We start from the raw sequence: 26,377 nt of genomic DNA on the forward strand, positions 1-26,377 counted from the left end.
ATGAACTCATAATTCAATGCTCTAAAGACCAAATTTAATATCAATGTCCCCTTAATTTATCAAAATAGATAACCATCACAATTAAATAGACGACTAGAGTCCTAGGGTAAGACGAACTTTAGGTGGAAAAAACTCACTAATTGGTATAAATGCTGAAATGAAAAACCTGACAATTTGTCTCTCATCACCAGAGCATAGAATCCGCTTCACTTTGTACCTCAGGTACTTGCAACCAATCATCAATCTCATACAACTCCACAAATTTGTCAGTTTAGGTTAAGTCATACAATATAATCAAAGCAATAAATTAACAAAATCATGATAATAATAATAACATCCATTAGTAATGACATTAAATGTTCATAACTAGCACACCCACACACACATAGGTTCACTTAACATAGTTTGATCATGAAATCCACCCCTAATCGAAATTACCATGGCACTAGGGGTCAAACAAGGAAATTAATTAATTTTCTAGGGGATATGCCATAATTAACACAATTGTGCGACATGTTTTATATCATTACATTTAAAGAGATTTGATGCGCAATTAATTTCATATGGGAGAATAATTAGAGCACATTGAGATTTTAAAGAGATAAATAATCACATCATTCTCATCATCATATAAGTTATTTGCATGTCTATGAATACTATCCTAGTTGATATAACTCATTCACCTAGTTGATATATGTCCAAACAATATCCTTGGACATCACCTTGATAAGTTCAACTATTTGAAAGATGTGGCAAACATGATTTCAAGACACATGCAATTAGATTAATTGTGCACAACAATCAAATTTGTCACTTAGAGTCAAACTTATAACATTAATAAGTGAACTACAATTATTTTGAAATGATGCAACCTTAAAATATAATCATACAATAATAATTAATTATTTGATAATAATAAATTAATTTTGCACAACTTCAACATCATTTTTTAATCACTAATTTAAAAATTAAATATTTTTAATCATCCTATTTAATTTTTAAATTTATCAAAATTAGTCATCAAGTTCTAATTAATATAAAGTGATTTATACTCAATTTATATCATTACAATAATCGAAATTCTAAATCCTATTATTAGTACTTACCGTTAGGCAATACTATTGTAATGAGTTTTTTTGTTTTTCCACTTAACTAGTTATTAAAAAAATTAATTTGAACCAATCACAAACACATTTTAACTTTTAATTTTTTCAATCTTTTTATTTACCAAAGTCTAATTGTACAATTTTTAACATTATAAATTACGAAAATTATTTTTCTGTACACTTATTGGCTAAATACAATTTAGTTGTTTTTTTTTTCCAAAACAAGGTGGCGGTGCGACTTAATATATTTTATTATATAAAGTTGATTCAAAGAACTCCCAGAGAAAAGAACCAGTAAGAAAAACTCCGATCCTTGCTCTACAATACATAGAAAGGTTGTGAGATTTAAATCTCAAATATGCCAAGAAATACAATATCTTATAGTGTCCAGAATACCGAGTGCCATAAAACATCCCCCAATATCGAATATTTTCTAGAATGTATTGAACAAGATGCAGTCTAAACCAAAACATCACGAGAGCTGTGCACATTTACATAGCAATCCACAATCTGTCTCACTTATGAATTTATCCAACTTACAATCCAACACACTTCTCAAATCGATATCCCTTCACAACATACAGATGCAACAAAACCACAAGACCCTGCACTTATAATATCACACATACCAATTTATATCATTATGAAAAAGACCACTGTATAGCTATATGTAATATTATCCTGTACCCATATCCTCCAAAATTTTTGCCTTAAGAATTGGATAAGAATCAAAATCACAATTCAGACCCATCATAATAAGTTCCTCCTTGGAACTTCCCATATTTGTCAAATGATATGCAACCCAGTTCCCTTCTCTATACACATGTGAAATGGTGAAGTTTGTAAATGTATCAATTAGTGTCCATGCTTGTTCAAGTAAATATCTTATCTGCCAATTATCAATATTTCTCTTTATGCAAGCATTGATAATAATAGCTGAATCGCCTTCAATGTGTATATATGAGATGTTCAGTTTTTTTTACTAGTAGAATACCTTCAAGTAAAGCATATGCCTCTGCAAAGTTGTTAGTACCTGGCGGAATAAAAGCAACTTTCAAAGCTAAAACACATCCTGTGTGATCCCTTATGCATACTCCTATCCCTGCATCACCTGGGTTCCCTTTAGAGGAGCCATCAAAATTTAGTTTGAAATGCATTGAATCCGGAGGACACCATTTCACTTTATTTCTATCAATTTTACTAGTTCTCACTCTCGGAAGACAAGGTGATACAAGAATAGAGATGCCCTTCCAACAGTTAATAACTTGACCATCCCAAGAAGTAAATTCCCTATTTGAATTGAACTGATTTGAAAGTTGAGCATTAACCAGTTCTGATACTGATTTTTCAATATAATTGAAAACTTCAGAAAGAGGAGATGTTTGCTTTCTAAAAATACGCTTATATCTTTCCCACCAAAGTGACCATACTACTATGGATGGGATCACTTTCCAAATACATGCAAAAAGAGAGGATGAGTATAAGATTGACCATGACTGGAATAAATCCCATACATTATCTGGAAGAGGTGTGCTAAAGGAAAGCTTATCAAGCACGAACATCCAACAATAGTGAGCAAAATCACATTGGAGGAGGAGATGATCTAACGTTTCACTGTGTTCACCACAAAGTACACAAGCAAATAGATGTGCAATATTCAATTTAACAAGTCTCTCACTGGTGAGTATTCTCTTATGTAGAGCAAGCCAAGAAAACATCCCTGCCTTGGGAATAACACTATTATTCCAACAAAAATTGTAGGCTCTTTGTGAATAGGATTGAATAGACATTTGATGAATTGCCTTGTACCCTTCCTTGATAGAGTACTTTCCATTCTTCGTAGGGCACCATATCAATTTGTCCAAACCATTAGAGATAAAGATAATGCGGTTCTTGAGAATCAAAGAAAATTTTACCTTTTGACCTGGGGAGATTGGGAGTAGAGCTGGCTTCTTCCAAATGACACGATTTGAAGGCTTCTCAAGATCATCTATGTAATCATAAAGGTGCGAACCCCAATGAGCAGTAAATATAGGGATCACATCTACTAGGGACTCCTCCAGATTAAGAGGGGGGAGACCACTCCATGAAATACAATTTAGTTGTTATAAGCGGATTTTTAGGAAATTTTGACGTCCGAATTTAATGGACATTATTTATTCACTTTAACAAATGACATTTGATTTCAAGAGTCTTTACTAAAATTTAATCAATATTATTACTTATTCTTTTTCCTTATTTTTTTAATTTAATTTAACTTTATTGGTCTCACTCCAGTTAATAAATGAATAGTCACGACCACTATTTCTAAAAAAATTAAATGAATAGTCACGCCTTTATTTTTATGCATTTTATATTGCTATATGTATTATAGATATTTTATAAAAGAAAATAAATATAGAATTTTATAATGTTATATTATTTTAATAATATATTATTATAACATAAATAGATCTATAATCAAATCAAATAATAATAATTACATAAGTAAAAAAAATGTTATGTTATAATAAAATAAATTGATTTGTTATTTTTAGTTACAGTTTTCTTTTATCGAATTAATATGTTTAAAACTAATTATACTTTTATACATATTTTATTATATTTAAATTACAATGAATTTAAAAAATTATTACTATTTTTATTTAATTAATTTGACTTAATAAAATTATTATCTATCAAGACTATTGTTATTTATTATTAATTTTAATTTTTCTTAATATCTAATTTTTTATATAATTTTGTTTACACATTTTTTTTTTATTATATTTTAGTTTTTAAAATAGATTTAAATCTAAAACTATTTCAATTATTTAACTTTATTTTGTGAAAATAAAAATTTATTAAGATTTCTTTAATTTATATTATTTTTTTTAGTAAAATTTTAATTATTATGAAATAATTATGTTTAATTTTTTTATCTTAATTATTATAATTTTTAAAATATAATCATTATTAAAATTAAATCATAATTATTATTAAAACTATACTAAAAATAAGACTATGTAACACTTGTTTTATAATTATTTTATAACCTCAAAAAACACTTGCACATAAATCTGCAATATATATACAAATCAACCTGCATTTCCAATGCGATATAGTACTTCGATTAAATCAAAAAGAACAGACAAACAACTTCCAAATCACACAAAAGTTTAGATCGGCTTAAAATTTACCCTTTAAAGTTGATTCCTTGAAAAAACCATGGCAGTGCTTCTATTCTGAAAAGAAATTAAGGCAGAACTGTAAGGACACGGAAGAAGGCAGGCGAAGAAGATCAAGATGGTTGAGAGCAATTATGAAGTAAGCCAGAAAGCTTATGTGAAGCTGGTGCTGCATGCCTTGAAGCACAAGACCTCTGCAGTCAATGGCATTCTTGTTGGAAGACTCTCTGATAAAACAGAAGCTGTGGAGATCATAGATGCCTTTCCTCTGTCTCATGGACAGCTGGGACTCCTACCTACTTTGGAGATTGCCACCATTCAGGTAAATCCACAAATTTTTCTGTTCTTATTAGGCACACCCACAAATCATTTTGCCCTTTTCAGGCACACTCACAATCTTTTTTTCTCTTTTTGTCGTCCCATTTCGACTCCGAAAATATTTCTATTAGGTCATGAAGATTATCCAAATTAAAATTTTGCATGAACTCGTATAGAATTAGGATTGCTTTCAATTGCACTGGTAACCTAGCGCACGGAATCTTGAATCAAGACAATTAAACAGAGTTTAGGGAATTTAGTTAAAGCTTAACTAATACAGAAAGAATATTGTAAACAAGTAGTCACAGTTAGATTGGTATTACAGATCATATCGGCTTTAAGGATGTTAAAAGACATTTTATTTCAGAAATCAGAAGACAGATTCTGAGTGTCCTAGAAGTTAGGTTCTGGGCTATGTAGAGTATTTATTACTTATTTGTTTCGGTTGTTTTAGGATTTTAGATCCTGTTCTAGTCACTTTTCACTTTTCAGCTTCCAAGGTTCATCTAACCTAGCAAGGTTGTATTATAACTGGGCATACTTTTAATGTCTCATTGCCCTACACTTGTTTTTTGTTATTATAATTTCTTTTATTTTTTGTCCCTTAGTCAAAACCTCCTCATCTCTGCTATTTTTGATCACGTGAGTATTTTTCCCTTGATTTTTAATTAAGGAGCGTTAGTTTACCTACGGACTATGTGATGTGTTCCAGTGCCTGGGTTTAGGCCCTTTACACCCTGGTCAAAGCCATGATCTGTTTATTTTCAGGCAGAGTCTACCAAGAAAAGTCTTAAGTGTTGGAAACTTTTTACAAGCAAGGAATGTCTGGAAATTATTTCTTGTTTACAAATCACAAAATTTAGGTGTTACAGGATAGTTACTATTGATACATGTAAATTTTATAAATGCAATAACTTAATGTACATTTGATATGGAGGTTCTGGTGCATTCGAATTTGAACGTTTAATGAAAAAATAGTCAATTGGTGAAAAGTAGTCCAACAATCACCCTGCAGTGTATTAGCTGGGTACTTGTTATTGTCATGCTGTTTAACCTTATGATTATGACTTCATTTCTACTACTGGCTGGAAACGTTTTTCTGTGAAATATTAAATAAATCTCGTTAGGAAAGTTATTTATTGATTAGGGTCCAAAACACACCACAAATGGAAAGTAGCTTTTGTGGAAGGGGAGCACTAAATAAGCATAAAATCAGAGCTGGATAGGTTTTCAAAGGATGAAACAGACCATTGGAGTCCAAACAGTAAGTTCAATTTATTAATTAGTTATTTGACTTGTAGGATGTTTAGGCTTCCAATGTGGAGGTAGCTTTCAAAGTTGGCTAAAATACCACATCCATCTCAATAGGTGTGACATGTCATATACACCAATGGACAAGGCAGGGTGTGAGTCTCAGTTGATTACGGAAGAGATATCCCGTAATTGTGTCATCTGAGCCAACGGTCACCCCAAAAGGGGAATTCACAAACTAAATATCAATAATTTGATAAGATGCATTGTGTAACCCCCAAACAGATATCTAAGATCTGTTAGACATGGAGACAAATCTTAGTACAATCTGTCAATTATTTGATAGTGTATCAATTTGTTGATTTATGTTCAGTTATGATCTTTAAGTTTACCTTATCAGAGACAACAAGCACAGAAATTTTCTCGATTATTATTTAGAACAAATATACTGTCTTGAAGACTTCCCTGTACTTGCTTGAAATCATGGACTTCTGACCTCTTGCATTTATTCAATAAACTATTTTGAGAAAATTATTAGAAGTTTTAACATAAATAAAACATATTTTCAGACTTATCCACAAAATATAATTTTCTGTAAATATTGGAAGTAATTTATCTTGAACACTCTGGAGATAAAAATTAAGATTTACCAATCCTTCTCAATTAATGGGAGCTTCCTTTTTCTGATAGGCAGAGGAGTACTTTACTTCTAAAGGAGATGGGCTTTGTATTGTGGGTTACTACCATGCAAATGAAAGGTATGAGGATCTTGAGCTCAGCTCTTTAGCCAAGAAAATTGGTGATCATATCAGTCGATATTTCCCTCAAGCTGCCATACTTTTGGTAGGTGAAATTACTAAATTCTTATCACTCGGTAAATTCAGTTTCATGTTGCTTCTTCTTATTGTGCAAAGAAATAGAATTATTTTTTAGCATTGGATTTTATTTACATATGTCCTGTTATATGCATATTCTTTTTGCAGCTGGACAACAAACTCTTAGAAGAACTGCACAAAGGTGGTAGCAAGAAACCAGTTGTTCAGGTCGGTCTTTTGAAATCTTAAATAGTAGTTGTGAGTGAGCAGATAAATGATTGTTTTTCAGTATCCAATCAAATTAAATTGTCTCCGCTAGCAAAAATTATTTCAAAGCACATACATAACGAAGTGCCTTATTTTTTATTTAAATCTGAAAATCTAAAATATTCATCTCTTGCATATTCAAACAATAAATACAACACTTTTGCAGTAAACTGATAAAATACAAATAATTTATTTTGACTTTTTTTTTGTTTTTTTTTGTTTTCTCTGCAATTCCTGAAATAGAATTCTGTTATAGTCCTCTTTTACATGGTGATGCACCTGATAATCTATTCGAAGGCTATGGACTTTTCTGTGTACATTAAGCATTGACCCAACTTTCAAGAAGAGTAGCTTGAACATCTTCCCATCAGACTTTCTATGCACAGGATTATAAGAGCAATGCAATAGAGGATTTTGATTTGTTGCGAATGTGTTATATGAGCACATAAAATCTTGATCACTGCTTCTGTAGGAAACCTGCAGGATCATGGAACATGATTCACAGCATTTTTCAGAGGCAGTTGTATTCAATTATAGACCACGGAAATGTCTAATCTCTAAAACTTATTTAATTTTTTTTCTTCTTACAGCACGAGAATTCTCTAATTATGATAAGAGCAGGTCCAACTTCTTTAAGTTCGTAGATAATACATGCTTTGAAGTTTGTTTTATGGTGTATAGTACAGTTTTTTGACACACAACATAGAATTTATTGTAATTGCAACATTGTTTTATGTTTTAACTCATAAATCACCAGGAGGAAGCTTGCCTTCTTTTGCTTTGCTAAAGATAAAAGCTCACATTTGCATTCTGATTTCTTTGATATCCTAGATTCAACCTGTAATGTAAAATATAAGCTACTATTAAATTTATGTTATATTAATTGAGCTAGAAAAGAAAATGCTAATTAATGAGAAATTGAAGTACAGAATCAACAAATTGGATACAGAAACTAAAATAGTAGAAAATAAAGAACCTGGCACCAAAGTTGGAGCTCACTGCTCAAGAAGCTATCACAATGTGCAAATATCCATGCAATGTGTGTTGTCCAAGTATTGCAGTCGTCCAAAAGAGTTGCAAAGTCCAAAGTCTTCACAAGTTCTCATAACTACCTGCACAACAAAAGCAACAAACTAGAGGAAACAAAGTGACACAGAAATGAAATTATACAAACTAGAGCGAATTAAATAATGAAACGACAATGAAGAGGAAGAGAGAAAATGAATCCTCCATGTGATTGTAGTCTTCCGAATACCTGTAGCTGAGAAGAGAGAAATTGTTGGGGCTGCAAAGGAGGTTCCCACAAACGGTCAAACCCCTGTTTTGGTTTTTCAACCTCCACGTGTAGCTAGACAAAGAAATATTGATAAAGAAAGTGTGTGCTCCTATCCTATGCCTGTCTGGAAATTGACATAGTAGTGACAAATGCTAAACTAGAATGAAAAAGAGAGTGAGTATGGTAAAAGAAATGAGAACCCAGGTGGCAAGGCTAGCAACAACAAGATTCTATGATGATAAAATGAAAGACAAAGTCATCTACCAAGCTTGGTGAGGCCAATGGGTGCAATATTGCTGTTGGTAGATTCTACTAAATTTCTTAAGAGCTTGACAGAATGTTGGACTCTTCACAAACACTTTACAGAATGCTGGTAAATTGTTCAAAGTGCTGGAAAACAATGGTTTAAAACTTTTAAATGCCCGTAAGAGAGTAGTAGATTGCAAGAATGAGAGATTGTATGAGATAGCAAGAGATAATTTCAAAATGAATCAAAAGAAGGGGAGATATGGGAGCTGCGGAACAGTTTGGTTTCACTCAAAATAGCCACAAAATCATGAACTGTCACAGAATGCCAGTACATTGTTCAAACATTTGTGTGTTGCACTAGTGTTTGGACTCATTCCAGCATGGGTGTTTTTTTTTTTTCCTTCCACAATCTGTTGTAAGCATAGTGTCTCATTCTTTCGAGCATTTTATTATCTTCATCTGTCTCTCATGTTTATTGAATAATACTTAGGTTGAGGCTTGTGGTTATTTGGGATTTTAATGATGGAAAACAGTTAGTTTTTGTAACTTGTTCTCTACATTCTTGGCATTGTCAAGGTTTTCACCAAAGAAATATGTGATCATCATCAAATACCCTTCTTCTCTACAGGCAACATACACATTAGTTTAATCTCAGAAACAGACTCCAACTTTTGTATGGATTTCTAGTTTGACTGCATTGGCACTCTAGGGTGCAATTACTATTTAATGTTTTATCTGAAATCCACTATATGTGGTCATTTATCCAAAGTACTTAAAATGTTTATGTGAAGAAGATTAAACCTATGGTGTCTCACACTGTCTTCATGGAAGTTTATTCACCATGATTTTTGTGATGACATGAGTGAAAAGTGAAAAGTGAAAATACTATATTTCTTTTATATTACGACAATTGTATTATCCTGTATGAAATGGAAGTCCAGCATATGTCCCTTTTTCAAACCTGTATTATTGTAAAACTCAAAGGTATAAATTGCCCATTAAGTACTCCAATGACACAACTTTGAGAAAAAGTGATTGCAGATTATGTATTTAAGCAATAAATAAATTTTTAATGTTGAACTCTAATGTTGCTTGCTTACCATGTCTTACATCTTGGATGTGATGAGTCTGTTGTAGCAATTCTTTTATGCTAAGTCACAGGGTTTGCCGAATTTTGGCCACGAGGTTCAAAATTCGGCGAACTTCCAATCATGAAAAAAAATCATCAAATTCGTTTGGGTTTAGGGTTCTTTTCCTTTGAGTCGGAAAAGAATAATCACCCGAATGTAGCACCAGCTACATCCTCAAGGGTTTTCTTGCTTTATTCTGATGAAGAATCACCCAAAGGTTTTTTTTGTTTTTGTTATTCTGATGATTTACCCGCAGCTCAAAGCACGTGAGGTTGTTCATTGTTCACGGATTGCCGTAGTTGCACAGTCTGCCTACTTCAGGGTCGGAGAAAATGAATGCGGCTGCTCCTTTAATGTTTCATATTTCGATTTTAAATTTTAGCTTTGCTTTTTATTTTCAATTTTTGTTTTATAAAATATTTATATTTTATGTTTCAAGCAATGTCCATTAGCATTTAATTTTGTTTTTTACTCAATATATGAAAATTAATATTTTAAAATACTTTAATTAGATTTTTAATTATAATCTGTTTAGTATTTAACATTTAAAATTTAAAAAGTATTTATTATTTAATATATAAAGTCCAATATATTTTTATTATTTATATATTTATAATTATTAATTTAAATTTCTAAATATACTATAATATTTAAATTTTTTTATTATAAAGGCGAATTTATCACAAATTTTTTTTTGAACTTTTTCCTCTTGTCGAAATTCATCCAAATTGCATTGTTGCCGAACATGAATTTGAACTCGAACCTTGTCACACAGCTTTTATGTGATTGCTTGCCTCCCCATTGCATTATAATAGGTAAAGTTTACTGATTAATAAAATTGGTGGGTACTAGCTGCACTGGTTTTGGTCAGTCAGTACATGGCATCTGGCTTCCATATTTGAGTAGACACACCCATCTCAAGTACCCATTTAAAATAGAGTTTTGTGGTGTATTCTGTCTTTTGTATCCCCCAAGTTCCTTAAAACCCAGCTCTATTTCAAACCACTATTTTGATTAATTGGTAGTGGGATTTGCCACTAGATTATGAATTTTGGTGTGACATCATTTGTGGTGGCAATTGAATGGCTTAACTGGTATTATTTTGCTTCATTTGTATATTTTAGATTTACAAATTTTCTGGATAATAAGTTTTTTGGTTGATCTTCAAAATGTATCTTATTGTCAGATCAAGATATCACTTTAAGTATTGCATGCTTTGTTGTTGAAATATATTGTTAAGGTAAGAGTTTTGTGGGTACCTATTCATGTTTTGCCAATTATTTATAATTATTATGGCACCAGATTTCTGCCACGTTATGATATTAGGGATATTAAATTGGTTATGAACAGGAGGATTGGATTTTGGAGGGGAGAAAATAAGGATCAAATAACATGTCAGAGATGCAAAAATGAATAAAAGTTAAAAAAACAAAAGGTCTGATCAGGATAGAGATTCGAACTTTGCTGGAAAATATAATAATTTTGGGTTCATTTGGTGGAGGAAACAGACCTTGTAAAGATTTTTATGATGATGGAAAAAAAAACAATTATGGCTTTATCTATGCATTCTTGCTTTTGGTTTTATCTCATTTTGTGTTCATGATTAAGAATGCTACAAGATCTTACAAATTTTATGTCACCGATGCAGCTTTACACTAGGGATGCATCAAAAGTTTGGCGCCAAGCTGGATCAAGTAGTAGCCCAGGTGTTCAACTGGCGCTTAAAGAACCTGCTGCTAACACTGTTCTTTGGGACTACATCAGCGAGAGAAGGGAGGAACGTGTTGTGGACTTTGATGAACATTTGGATGATATTAGCAAGTAAGCAGATATATGAAAAATTCATTATAAGAAATATGCTAGAGTTTACACACAGAAACACCTAATTATTTCCTATCCTAATGGAAATAGAAAGATATGTTTTTCTCTATTATGATGGATTTTGTCTAATCTCTTGTGAGTTGTGAGTGCAATATGTAGTCTTTTTTCTGGTTTTCTTTTTGGGGCGTCATATTTGTGGTCTAATTTTTTTTTTCTGATGCTTGTTATCTGCAGGGACTGGTTGAACAACAATCTTTTCAACTAGACTTACATTTCACTAGCATGCAAAACACTATATTTTCTGTATTATAATCTACAGAGGTTGGCAACTAAAGAGCAGAACTTATTTCGCAAGTACCTGTTTCAGGTTCATTTTTCTGTCATTTCTGACAGGATGTAGTTATTGTGGGTTATTTCTTTGCAATTTAATTGCAAGCCGAGTCTTTTTAACCTCTCTTTTTTTTACACCGAGAGGCATTTCCTTTAAGTTTTTTATGATACTGAGAGGTTTGGTGATTATTTTTCCATTATGTGGTGTCTGGAGATTGCTTCTTCGATTGTTCTTTGCTCCATCTACATAATATTCGAATAACCTGGTGTCAGTGTTCTACTTTTCATCTACTGTTTAGAGATAATAAAATCTACTTTCCTATTTCCGGTTGCTAGGGTGTTTATGGAAATATTGAAGCATTTATGCATTTTCATATAATTCTGCTGGTACTTTTCCCTGTTGTTGCTTTCTCTCTGTTTCTTGTTCTCTAGGATCGTCTTTAGGCTATTCTGGTTGTAGAATATTTTGTGCATTGTCCCGGGTAACTAAGTTGGTTACTTTGATCATTGTTATATATTTTTAGCTACTGTGAGATATGTTTCTTTGGAATGCACATTCTATTAAGAGGGTGATTGTCTTGATCAGAAGTTTTTTTGGTATTCTGCATGCATTATCTTAAGAGATTTTGACCATGGACAGACAATTGAGTTATCATGTCTTTTCAGCACTACTTTAAACAGAATCCTTAAGAATTTTTGACTGATAAAAACTATCTGCAATATTGCCATTTTTCCTGTACACAAGCTGCATGAATGTTCTTTATCCTTGGCTCCTTAAGCAGATGTGTGCCTGTGCACTCTAATAATAATGTAGAAGGAGAATTTTAGATCAAAATGTGTGATTGTCACAAATTGTCTATCAGTTACATTTCCAAGGCATTTAACATAATCTTTTAATATGGGGTGAAATTCAAGAATGATCTGTTATACACAATGATTTACTACCCAAAAGACAGTTTGGTCAGGTTTGAAGTTGTTTTAGTCTGAAACAAGGACATTGTTATCTTGAAAAACCCCGGTTGGTGAAAACCTAACTTCACCTTTTATGGTAAAGGTTCTATTACCTAACATACTGTTTAGTTTTTCTTGAGATTAAAGTTGATGGAATTTTGTATTTAGAGTCCTCTATTGATTTAATTTTGTCATAATGCTTGTATATGTTTACAGTGCAGCAACGGAGATGTATGACTATGAACCATCATATTGTTAGAAATTTTGACCTCTTTAGAAATTTTTATATTGAAGAATTCCAGTTGAATTGTTCATGGCGAATGCAGTAGTCCAGTTTCATATCTTCATGGTTAATTCAAAAGTCCAGTTGCAATTGCAGTATTGTTTGTAGCCAAGATAGCTTTCAGATGTTTGTATATGGAGTTGGTTTCCAATATAATACAAAACTGTGGTTTCCCTTTTGAAGTTACATAAGCTTACATTAGTTCCAGTGAGTGTAGGAAAATAGTGTCTATCTCAGAGCTAGACAGGTAGGCCATATCATTTACAGGATGTCTTGGAAATATTGAAATCAGTTTTATCCTTTCTAATAGTATTTGTTTCTTGTTTTTGTTTGTTTTGAAATTTACTTTTCATCTTGAAGGCATGTATTTGGATCAGAGTAGCCGGAAACTCCTGTGTCCCTCCTTCGGTGCACGTATCCTCATATCTGAAACAGATACGTATCCAATACAGCCCGGATACACATCAGATACTGTACCCACGCATGCCCAGAAAACCTTGATTTCCAACCAAGCCAAATAATATGTAATTTTATTTTTTCAAAATTTGACGTAAATCGTCTTAAATTTAATTTTAAAAAACTTAATTCATGCAATTTTTTTATTAAAAATTGGTATAAAGTATAAACAAAACGTACACCAAATGAGAAAGACAAATGAAACGTTTTTCTATTTCATCAACCCATATTTTTGGGTTATCTTCTAATGCAACTCTACTATTTTTTATTGTAAATTGTTAAATCAACTTATAACTATCTATGTAGCAATTATGTGTCTATATTGCTTTTAAAGTAATGAAAAATCTCCTCTAATAACTTAAAAAATTGACATTTGTTAAATACGTGTATGTGTATTTTACTATTTTATGAATGTCGTATCCAACCGTATCCATATTGGGGGTCTTAAAAAATGACCATATCCGTATCTAATACCATATCCGTATTTGTATCTGTATCTGTGTCCATGCAACTTTGATTTGGATTCTTAGTGCATGTACCATGCATATCATAGCCTTCAAAGTGACTTACTATCACTATACCTATTTTTTGATCATTCAAGAAATTAACCCAATAGAGCATCAGGATTCGGTAGACTATTCCATAGGTACAGTCTGAGTGGGCCTAATGGTGACGTTTTGTAGTCCACAGAGGAACATATACTCGAATATGGCAGGGGGCAGGAAATGTTTGTTCATCACAAACAATATGCAAGATAAATGAATGGAAATAATCCCTCACAAGGGGTCTCACACACCAAATCTGTGTCTTCCTTGGCAGTGACCTAAATTCTAAACTTACCTTTATCAAGATTTTGATCTTTTACACCAAGTTTTGCTGGATGGTGAACCAAAAAAACCTAAACCATACCAAGATTTCGAGTCTTCTATTTCTGTTGACATATGCAACTAAGCAAGGCAGTTATGGGATTCATTACTTGACTCGATACAAGTTCCATATAAGAATGGGTGTTGGTGAATTGTGATAAACAATTCTTCATACAGTAATTCTGATCTTGATGGCATGTTAATGAAGTTGCTGTTCTTGTGACGGTTGGAAGAAACTTTGCCTTTATGCAAAGAATGGAGGTAAAGCTTTAAATGTACATACTTAATACATTGATTTGAATTTTGCTTCTCTGACATGTTAATGTCTATCTTGCCAAGCGAATGGTAAGAGGATGATAACTTACCCTCATGACTTTGCCAACTGGTGAGTATTTATTGTCACTCACTTTATGCCGAGAGGTGTTCCTACAGTCACAGCATGATCAAATATTCCTTGTAAACAAAAATTTTGCAGGTTTAATTTGAAACCCTTCTATAATTAGCATTACGTTTTGCAATTGCCAGCCTGTGCAATGTAACTGACTGTAGTGCAAGCGGTTTGTCTTTCCCGTGGCTCTCCGCAGTGACAATTTTTAAAAGAAATTACAGTTGTGGTTTCATCATTTCTTTCTATGCATTCTCAATATAGTGTAATAGCTGCTTTAAATCATGATATTTTATTTTAGTACTCGCAGCCAGCAGCCCTTTCTGCACCTGCACCTGCACCCTCCATGCAAACAGTGGAGATGGGGATATTTCCAGAACATGAAGAGCAGAAATCTGTGTATATTATTTTGTAACAAAAAATATCGACATAAATCTGTGCGAGTCTTGATTGCGGAAGGATTTTTTAACAAGCCTAAAACGTCTTCCACTTTATCTTCTATAGCCACTGGTGGTGAATCATAGTCCAATATATCCAATCTTCTTTTTGAAAACTTTGTTCCTCAATTACTCCATGATTCGGTAAGCCAACCTCCTTATTGGATCGCAGACACTATTTTCTGTTTCAAGTCCTTAATCCTCTTCCCCAGACATGACTGAGTGGCAGGCACAACAGCACATAGTTCCACTATGTCCTTAGTGGCAAGGAAAATATCTCTATCTTCGTGTAGCCATTCTTTCAAGGAAAATATCTGTCTTCCTCTAGCCATTCTTAAAGAGCATTGTGTTTTAGATAGGTTTTTTTATTTTATTATTATAGATATTTGTTTAATTATTTGAAATGAGATGTTTGCTGGAAATGTGTACACCATACCGTCCATTCCTAAATTTGTTTGTACATTTTTTTGAACACGGTTATCATACTGTCCATTCCTAAATTTGTTTGTACATTGTTTAGACCATGGTTATTGGATTATGCATCTTTAAACTTTGTAAGACTGAAGTTATGAGCCAAGACATCTGGTTCCTGCTTATGTATTCTTTTTTGTTGTAAATTTTATTTAAATGTTGATGCGTACAGCTTCATGATCTGGGGGCAGATCTAGATACTCTGTGTAGGTCCAAGTTATGTGAATAGGGAGGTCTCTCCTATTCTTATTATCAAAGTTCTCTCACACGTAGGTATTTTTGTTTTATTTTGATCTCTTTCATCAATTGTTGTTTAATGTTGTGGTAAATTTGTTTATGAGATTTATATTTGTATCTCTTTGATTGTTTTTTAATGTAGTAGTAAATAAGTTTAATGTAATTTAGCAATTATCTTTAAATTGATATTTCTCTACATATTTTACATAAATTTTTAAAATATAAATATGTTAGTTATAGACAGCATTTAGCAATCCATATTTAAATTCTAATATCTGTTTAACAATGCATCTGAGACATAGACGTGTCAAGCTATCAAGAAAAACATTTGTTTCTGTCATTTGATAGTTGCTAATAAATTATTCAATGATCTACTAAATTAGTTTTGTTGTTGGGCGTGGTACACAATCTTAATTTGCCTTAGTGCTTTAGTTTTTGCCATAGTTGACTCATAAGGTCAAACAATCATGAAAACATGTTTGGCGAAACGAATATAAGCCAGGTTGGGCAGTATTGTAGCAAATCAAAGCGCACCATGTAAGGAATTGTTAAAGAAAAAACAAAAAAACGAAGGTAAAATGACTTTAAAAATCTCACAAGTATAAAGATAAAGGAAATAGTCTACTTTCTTTCACCTGGAAATAAGGTCTTCAAGATTGCAAGAAATACTAACTAGAGATATGCTCTTCATATCACATTTACAGATTAGATTTACTTCCATTAGTGAAACTTTAAGAGAAAGTAAACGGTGTTGATGATATGAATATGGGCAAAAGGATCTTAAATCAGACAGACAATTAATTAAAATTACCATCTGAAAGCATAGATCTCTCATTATTTAAACTTCTCAAGTTAAAATAAAAATAATAATTTAAGCATCTGAAAATACAAGCAAACGCACAGAAAGTAAATACAACCCTAATAGCCATAACTAACTTTATGTTGATCATTTAGCTATGCTTGTTTTTAGTCATCAAACATACACAAATCGTGTGTATTATTAATTAATAGTTTAATATGGAATGATAAGGCGTAAGTTTAAGCCTAGGGCAAGGTAGCGTATGTAGCCTCATAGCTAGTGCCACTACCCACCATGTCCAATCTGCTATTTTTTTTTTATATTGAATAAATGCGAAAAAGTTACAATAAGATGACAGTCAGCAGACTGCCAAGAGATGAGCTAAACATGACAGCAAAATAACCAGAGAAAAAACTGTCCAAATGAGTCCAAAAAAACAATATAAGCAAGTCTGCAAACAATGTCCAGAATGAAGAAGCATAACAGTAGTACAAAAGAAGATACAATAGACCATAGGGACCATAAATAGCCCAGCTGATAGACAAACGAAGCTGCTGTTTGCTGAACAATGAAATCAGCCTGGAAACCACCACCAAAGACCACATCAATCCTGAAAAGCAGCTCTTAAGCCCTGTGCAATTACCACCTTCCTTTTGGCAAGCAAAAAATTAACCCGAAGCTTAATTTGTTGAATCTGGAAGTCAACCTGTAGATTTTTCTCTGCCTCAGCCTGTAATTGGGAAAAAAGAGAAGCCAGATAATAAAAGATGTCTGAGTAAAGCCCTAGATAAGTAGCTTACGGATGAGCATTGAGGTTATTTAAAATAGTTTTGCATCTGTATTTCCATATGTGAAACAAAATGACATGTCTGACTCCAACAATAACATTACCATGTAACATCACACCAAGAAGAGCCTCCTTCCAATTTAAATTATGTCCAAAAATAGCACCAAGAAGAGCCTCCTTCCAATTTAAATTATGTCCAAAAATAGCTGGCAAATTAGAAAAAACTGAATTCCATTGGTGTTTAACAAACCAACATCTCCCAAAAGTATCCCTGATATTTTTTTTCCTCTGACAGAATGGGCAATTAGTTGTTTGGATCATCATACATTTCTGCCTGTCCCCTATGGGCAGCTTGCAATGTAAAATCCTCCAAGCAGTTAACTGTGCATCTATGTGGGCCTTAGATCTCCAAATATGAGCTGATAAATTTAACCAAATTTTTTCCTTAAATTTACATTTCCATTTAGAATTCAAATGGAGACTTAATGACAATCTTGGGAGCAGCTGCAAGTAAACCTTTTTTAGAGGAAAAAATAAGAAAGGGTTTGAAGACGACCACACCCAGTCTTTATAAAAATTACAGTGAAAAGGAGTACAAAGTTTCATTGACAACTCCGTTGGCACCAAGGACATCACAAAGTTCGGGAAGGCTTTATACTTATCATTAAGATGGAAATGGTCCTTAATAACATTCCATGACAGCCAACTCAGAGAATTAAAGTCCCAAAGATCTCTGACATTATAGACTCTTTTTTTGAAAATGACATAAGATTATTTCGAAAAACTTAAGGCAAGGGGTTGATCATGATAAAGAATGTGGCTGATCCACCAAATAGAAGAAGTGGAGAAATTGAAACCATGCTGAAGAGAATTATCCCTCCAATTTAAAAGATAACAATTATGTTGCCAAGCCTTCCAAATAGTTGGGAGGGGAGCAGAGGCCTTAATAGAAAAAAAAGAGGCTGAAGAATTTTATGTAGCCAACCCACTTGTTGCCATTTGCCCTTGACATCCTTTATATACAATATGACATTTTAACAAGTTCATGTTGTTTGTATAGATATAGGTAATATATAATGTCTTCTTAAACGCTTATGGTGGACTTTTTTCAAGCAATGCATAAAAAATGGATAAAGAAAGAGAATAGAATGGAAAAGATAAGATACTTGATAATAAAATGTCTTTGAATATACCGAAAAAAAATTGGTATTAAAATATGGCTAAAAGAAGTTTGTAAAAGGAATAGAATTGTGATTGAGAGATGATGCAAAGTTCTTGAAAATAATTAATATGATGAGTTATTTATAGACTTAGAGGATCTAGGATTAGTAGTTGATATAGACTTAGGAGATCAATGGAGAAGGTTGATTGAGAGGATTGGATCATGAGAATCTTTCATGTGACACTTTGTGATTGGTCCACATGAGGTCTTTAATCCAAAAGATTTGAATGGTTAAGATTGTCTTCATGGAAGGTGAAGATCAAAATGTCAATTTTTGAAGTCTTGCATATGGCTAGGTGATGAGGAGGCAACAGACTGGAAGGATAACCTTGAACCAACCAACCTCTAAGGCTCACAAACTCAACGAAAATCCCTAATTCCAAAGTTCCTTACACAACACTAAGTCAAGCAATGGTTCAATGACACTAAACAACACTTTGGAAGACTCAAAGGCTCCACTATGTCCACTTACAAACAACTAACACTCTCAAGTCTTGTGTGACTACACACACCCTTGCATACATGAGTGGGCTACTACTAGGCTTTAGGGATTTGAAAGGCCCACTTGACCAATCCCATACAACAACCCTTGGAGGGGTGTTCTCATATCACCTTAACACAAATGAAACATGATTTCATGGTTTAGACACACTAGAACACCAATTTTGACTCACTTGCCCACAAACAGAACCGGTTGCAATTAGGCCTCCATTTGAAGGAATCAGATGATAACTTTTGACACCCTGAGGATCTAGGCAAACAAATTATATTTTCAGATACCGTTTTGGGAGTTCTCAACGATATCTTAGTTTCCGGTACCTGACCAACTTGCAGATATCCCAACCAATACTGCACTAACAGACCTAATAGGGCTATTAGACCTATTTGATTGAACGCCTTCCACAAACTGGTTTGGTTCTTCTAATTGGTGACCATCACTAACCATGAAATGTTATGTAAACCTCCAAAGTACTCTTCTACCACATTCAAACCCCTTTCTAGTGCTCTACCACTCAACTCTCACGCATTGCACTCATCAAACCGGTCTGTCACATAGAGATGCTAGACCTATGATTAGCTCTCCATCCACTTCGCCCTGTTGTGTCCTCTTAATGGCTATTGGAACTGACATATGATACAATGGCCTATCATCTCCTATAATGACAGAGTGTTCAGTTAAGGATTGATAGGCCAAAAACCATTATTAAAGTCAAACCCTAGGGGTTTGAGGGTTTTAGGCTATCCGATAGAGATTTGCTTGTAGAATGGGGCAACGATCACTTCAAGACTTCACACCAAATGCAAAACAATATAGTTTCATGATCTATGCAATGAGCATTCTTGCCAATCCACCTTAAGTATGCAATCAACATAAATTAGACGGTTTCTTGAGTTTCCAACAGTTCTTGATGCTTCAATTTTCTTTCCAAATCAACCAAAATCAACCCAACTTACATCTTTTGGTGTTTGGGGTCCTTAAAGGTGTCACCCCAAACAAACACAACCTCCTCCAACCGTTTTTCAAACTGAACTAACCGTTGGAGAATCACGACTTACAAAAAGTGCAAAATTGTCATGACAACAAATTGACAATATGATATTTTTTGCATTATTCAACCAACTTAGACTCCAGACTATTATATTCCCCCCAAAATTATTACATTTGATTCTAAAACATTAAAAATGACTCAAATAGACTTGTGGTCACTTGATCCCTCAATTTAGACCATTGTGACCTTTATTTACTCAATTTCCTCCACAAGACCCTAGATGACAATTTGACCCAAACATGGACAAACTTGTCACACTCCTAAGACATTGAATTACAAAAAAGGACCCATAGGGTTTTATTACATTCATCTTGTCTTGGGCTCATTCCTTCATAGGTAGGTGCTCCTACACCACTAGGGTTTTCCTGGAGAAAATGGAGGGTGGGGATTTAAAAAGCACTCGTCTTGAAATTGATGTGTTAGTGCTTTAATTCAAAAGTCATTTTTTGTCGTCATGTGCAATCATGAACCTTGAGCAAGATTTGTCTTGATTAATCATGATTTGGATTATGCAAATGACTAGCTAGATTAAATAATTACTTAGACAACTTATGATTTGGGAGGAAAAATAGGAATTAAATAAATAGGTTGAATATATTTAATTTTTTGAAATGAGAATGATGAAAAGGTTGAACTTAAATAATAAAAAAAAAGAATTTATGTATTTAAGGTCAAACATTAGAGAAGGGGTGAAATGATTGATTAGTTAAGTAAATTGTTCCAATTTTTAATTAATGTTAGATGAAGAGTCAATTTAATTAAATAATTAATTAACGTTAGTAGAAGAATCAAGATAATTAATTGAATAAATACAATTTGTATATATTTAATTAATATTTAAGGTGGTGTTATGAAGGCAATTGATGATAGAGGAAATGTTGAGAGACAATTTTATGTGTCTAAAAATACCATGTGTTATCAAAAGTCATGCTTGCAACAATTTTAATAAGATAAATAATTTTTTTTTTAATGAATAAAAATGGTGTACAAAGCTGACAATTTCATTGCTAACTTTAGAGCTCGATAGGTTAAGATTTTCTCACTTGCTTTTGTGATTTCTCAATATATGCCTTTGTAAGCACTTTAAACATTATCATAAGAATGTGTAGCTAAAGTGTAACTTTTGTACTTTTTGTCTTACATTAGTTCTCTCTATGTGCTCTTGTTTAGACTTTTGAGATATTCATTAGAGTTGTATTTAATCATATCATATCATTTTTTTATTATTATTGGCATACAATTGCATTCAAATTTATCCCTAGTTCCCATCATATTTTATATTTTCATTGTAACATAAACATCTTATTGGTGGTTCGCACAATGATGGTGAGTTTCCCCCACTCGTGGTTGCTACTTCTGGTGCTGGTGGTGTGGGTGATTTTGCTGATGCAGAAGGTCCTTCTACTGCCAAGATCCCTGTTGGTGATTTTGTTCCTCCCAAACCTGGTGTCTTTGATCCAGTTTTGGATTTGGATACCTTTGCGGCTGCTACGGGTGCTATTGACGACCTTCCTGCGGGTGATAATGCTATGCCCAGACCCTTTGCTGGGAAGCATAGCTTTGCCTGTGTGGCTAAATCTACTGCCCAACCTTCTAGGGGGATTCGTCCTCTTCCTTGTGCCAAGACCTCCCCTGTTGTGGTCTGTGGCCGTAAGGTTATGGAGAATGTTGACTTCTATCAATGCAGCACTTTGGTCTGCAAATTTACTAGGTTTTGGCCTTCCCTCCCGAATCTCCATCGCTGGGTGAGTGATTCTTGGAAGCCCCATATTTCTTTTGGCATTGAGCTTTTCCCTTGTGCTAAGGGGTTTTTTGTTGCTTCCTTTGCCTCTACTCATGATCGGGATTTGATTTTGGGTAAGCTATGGTCTTGGGAGGATCACTCTCTCTCGCTTAAGCCCTGGACTCCTTCCTTCAACCCCCTTACGAAATCTCTCTTTGTTCGTCCGGTTTGGGTCCGCCTCCCCAATCTCCCCCTCCATTTCTGGGAACCTTCTTGTTTTGAGGCCATCAGTAACTCCATTGGTAGCTTCTTGAAGGTTGATGATGCCACGTTCTCCATGGGTCATTCTACCTTTGCTCGCATATTAATTGATGTTGACGTATCGCTAGCCCTCCCTAGGGATGTGGTTCTTATGGTTGGGGACAAGCCTTGGACTCAACCGCTGGATTATGAGGGCCTCCCGTTTCGCCGTCGAAGGTGTTTCTCAACAGGTCACCTTGCTTCTGAATGTTCTCTCTCTCACCGCAAAGGCGCTGCTACTTGGTGGAAGGATGCCACGGAAGACCACTTGACAATTAATGCTTTAGATTCTATTTCGGTTGATTCATCTCAAGATGAGGTGCCCCTTACTACCGATGAAGCCCTGTTTGATGTTACTATTGTTGCGGCCCCTTCCACCCCCTTGGTTCCTTCTCCTATTGCCCCTGCTTCTCACCTTCACTCTGCTCCTGACGATTCTTCTCTTGCTACTGTTCTGCTGCAACAACCTGTTGCCGCTCTACAACAGCAGTCTGGTAGTGACTCTGCAGGGTCTTCCCCGCTTGTTTCTTCTTTGAAAGTTTCTAATGATAGTGTGGCTTGGATGGTTGTTTGTTGTAGGCGGAAAGGAAAATCTAACCACCTTTCCCAAGCCCCCCCTTGTCAAGATTTGGGGTTTTCTCCCCCCTCTTGATTTGGGTTGGGTTGTTGATGGTTTGATAGGTTGGTTTGGCCTGCCCCGACTTTGTCCTTTTGGGGTTTGCACCCCTGCTTGGTCTTTTAATTTTGATAACCTTTGGCTTTGTAAAGGGTTAGCGCCCTTGTTAACGCTTCTTTTTTAATCAAAAACATCTTATGTGTTCAATGCAGCTCTAGATATTTCAAAAAACAAATATACTCACTATAATTAGCAATTGGATAATTCTCATCATCCATGTTCACTTGATAAACTTTTAGTATAGAGAAATGGTTGAAGTATATCTTGAGATTTTTATTGAGGTGCTATCTATTTACTTGCATTATCACATATCATAAATTTAAATCACATTATTGCAAATAATATCTCATACCTTGTGTATAAATGTTATATACCTACCCAGAACATGTCCATGTGTTTAATGCTAATCACAATCATAATTAATATATAAATATTGTAGGACATCTCTAGAGGTATCACTTGGTTTGATGGGAGATAAAATGATGAATTGATGTTTTAAGCATTTTTGTAGCAATATATGTGGAGGATATACCAATCTAGTAAACTTTCTATGCTCCCTTGGTTTGAGTAAATAATGATGTTTTGCATGGGAATCATCAATGATGCCAAACTTTTTAAATCTAGCTTAATTGGCCACAACTTTGAAAATTCACTTTGATTGAAACTTATGTGGATGGGGAATGATAGAGATCCTATAGTGGAGAAGATTATGTTCAATAATTTAGCTTCTAATAATGCACACCAACAAATGAATTATAAGTATTAAAAATGAAACTTTCTTCAATGATTAGGAGACTCAATAAATGAACCTTGATGCTCAATGTTTGATGATCAATAATTCATATTGATTGTAGACACCTAAGTTTCACCATATTTTAACATCACCCAATTTGTCTTGCATATATTCCCTTCCATCATTAATTAAATAAAGTGAATTATTTAATTAACCTAATCTAATCATCTTCTTAGCAATAATTAACCTTTAATTATTTATTTAATTAATGCATTATATCAACATTTTAATATTTTCATCTACACATTCATCACTCATATTCCAATCTTAAAAAATAAATGATCACAATTTATTCATTTAATTCCTAAATTTTTTGGAAAATCATTAATTGATAATGAGTTAAAGGTGGACAGTTTGAATGAGATTTTTGAAGAGACAAGGCTTCACAAAGTAATGAGTTTCTTACTCAAGATTCATAACAGAATAACCAACATGGAAAAGAACTTGAAAATGGGTTAATTTGATACATCTTGGTCCCTTAGATCGCCAAGTCTTGTGGACGTCATTAAAATTCTCATTCATTCATTAAAAATAATTAGTTATCTTGCTAATCACTTGTGTTAATCACTTGCAACATCCTAAGAATCATTAGCCAAGTCAACCTTGCATATGGCTCAAGGTTGCATGTGGCTTCATGTATGCACAAGGCTCCATAAAGTCCTCATCAATCTTGTCTATCCATTTAATATAAAAAAATTCTACCATCTAAATCCATTTAAGCATGATTTTTTTTTTTGTGTGCCAATCACAAGGTGTCACTTGGAGTTTTTTCATGCGTCCAAACCTCTCAATCACCCTTAGCTATCAATCTTCCAAATCAATATCATCCATTAATCTTCCATCCTCCAAATTTACAAATTGCTCATCATGGGTCAATAAAATGAGAGATTCTTGGAATGCAAAGTTGCATTGTCCAAGTGAGAAACCACATTCAATCTCTCTCACACCAATTCATTTTGAGCACAACTACCATTAGTGCAACAAGGGGTTTGTGGGTGAGTGTTTTTTTTCCCCCCATCTTTTTATGTAAGTCCTTTAACTCAATCTTGAGGTTACATTCAGATAAGGAATAGGCTTTAGATTCAATGTTTTGAATCCTTTGTTTGTGTTTTACATTTACATGCACATATTAACTTTAACATGGTTTAAAATCCAAGCAAAATAATTACTGATTATTCATGAAATCCTTGCATACATTCTGCCAAATTGACATATGATTGTTAATATTATATTGGAAATGATCAATAAAAGTATTAACTAAGTCTCTAAATGGATAAATAGAAGCACGAGCTTAAGAGTGCAACTAATTAAGTGCACAATCCTTCAAGATTAGTGGAAATGACTTAATATATTATCTTTCATCATAGATCTAAAACATAATTCTTGGAGATAGAACATGTAACCTAAAGGATTGCATTTATCATTATACATTGTGAAAACAGGTGCTACATATCCCATTTATGAAGGATAACAATAATATGCCATACGTTAATGGATTACTAGTGATTCACTTTGAGAAACTTTTATGACTAATTGAAATGAGAGATAATACTTTTGGACTCTATATTTGAGATCAAGATGGCATATAGATGTAACTAGATGTGAGTTTTTTGCATCAATGTTTCATATTACACTCCTAAATCCATAATTCATCTTCATGATGGATGATGTAGTGCGATATGAAATGTTGATGCAAAAAAGCTCACACACTGACATTTAGAAACATTCTTGATCATTAATAAATTTTTCACATGTTTCAAATCAGTTGTGATGGTGACAATTTAGTGGGAAAGGATTGGTGGAGTAGATCAAACAAAAAACTTATGAAAAAAGAAAGGAGGAATAAAAGAGGCAAAATGTTTAAATGAGTAGATAAAGGAGTGTATGAAACAAATGAATATGAATAGACAAAAAAGTGATAGAAGCCAATGAGATATTTGTAGTCAAAGTAGGGGCGTGTAGGGTGAGGGGTAAGATTGGAATGACTAGGCACAAAAGAAGAGGGTGTGACTAAGGATGTGGTAGGTAAAGGGTGAAAAACATGAGGAATTTGAGCTTGACATAAACAAAGGCCACATAATTGAGAGGGATGAAAGTAGATATGATGAATATGTAGGATGAAGATGTCAACTACGAGAGAGTAACATATATCACACAATATTTTAGATGAGGGTGGAGAGCTCATATGCAAATTATGAGTAGGGTATATGAAATGTGGGGGTTAAAAAATGGTAGGAAAATATGAATCATAATATGAGGGGCTTGTGCATCATCATGATTTTCCCTATACCTTTAACTTCGTCATCTTATGTTCCTTAGTAAGAAATATCATTGTCTATGGCAGCTAATTAACTCATTACCCAACCTCAACTTATCAACCATTTCATGTTTCTTTTGCTTGCCAACACTTTCAATAGATGCATCATGAGCACATTATTCCTCTTCCTTATTAGAAAGCAAGATGTGATTAACATAAGAGGTAGAGGGAAGATAGATCATAGTGGCAAGATCAAGGTTTAACGCAACACTTTGTCTCAAGATCTTATTAGCCTTAAGGCATGCAATGACAAACACATTGGATTAAAACACTATAAAAACACAATGACAATAAAACATTATAATTTAAAGGGTAGGCATGAAAATTAAAGATTCACTAAAATGCAATGAAATAAAGTAGCCCTACATAAGTATATCTATCTTGATAAAACAAT

The 26,377-nt window shown here is 33.5% G+C and overlaps 1 protein-coding gene across 1 annotated transcript; it reads left to right on the top strand.

The window, feature by feature from the left end:
* The first annotated feature begins 4,185 nt into the window (after positions 1 to 4,185).
* Positions 4,186 to 12,052, top strand: LOC131041196 (ER membrane protein complex subunit 8/9 homolog). Its single transcript, XM_057974209.2, has 5 exons — positions 4,186 to 4,595; positions 6,533 to 6,685; positions 6,826 to 6,885; positions 11,228 to 11,400; positions 11,635 to 12,052. The coding sequence occupies exons 1-5, from the start codon at positions 4,392 to 4,394 to the stop codon at positions 11,663 to 11,665; spliced, it is 621 nt and encodes a 206-aa protein (XP_057830192.1). The 5' UTR covers positions 4,186 to 4,391; the 3' UTR covers positions 11,666 to 12,052.
* The last annotated feature ends 14,325 nt before the right edge of the window (positions 12,053 to 26,377 follow it).

Source organism: Cryptomeria japonica, chromosome 11 (assembly GCF_030272615.1).
Source record: "Cryptomeria japonica chromosome 11, Sugi_1.0, whole genome shotgun sequence".
NCBI lineage: Eukaryota > Viridiplantae > Streptophyta > Pinopsida > Cupressales > Cupressaceae > Cryptomeria > Cryptomeria japonica.

What these genes read in the sequence shown, in the direction of transcription:
- LOC131041196 (XM_057974209.2), top strand. Translation starts at nt 4,392, where the DNA reads ATGGTTGAGAGCAATTATGAAGTAAGCCAGAAAGCTTATGTGAAGCTG. An exon ending in GCAAGAAACCAGTTGTTCAG is followed by an intron (nt 6,886 to 11,227) that starts GTCGGTCTTTTG and finishes TCACCGATGCAG; the next exon opens with CTTTACACTAGGGATGCATC. An exon ending in CATTTGGATGATATTAGCAA is followed by an intron (nt 11,401 to 11,634) that starts GTAAGCAGATAT and finishes TGTTATCTGCAG; the next exon opens with GGACTGGTTGAACAACAATC.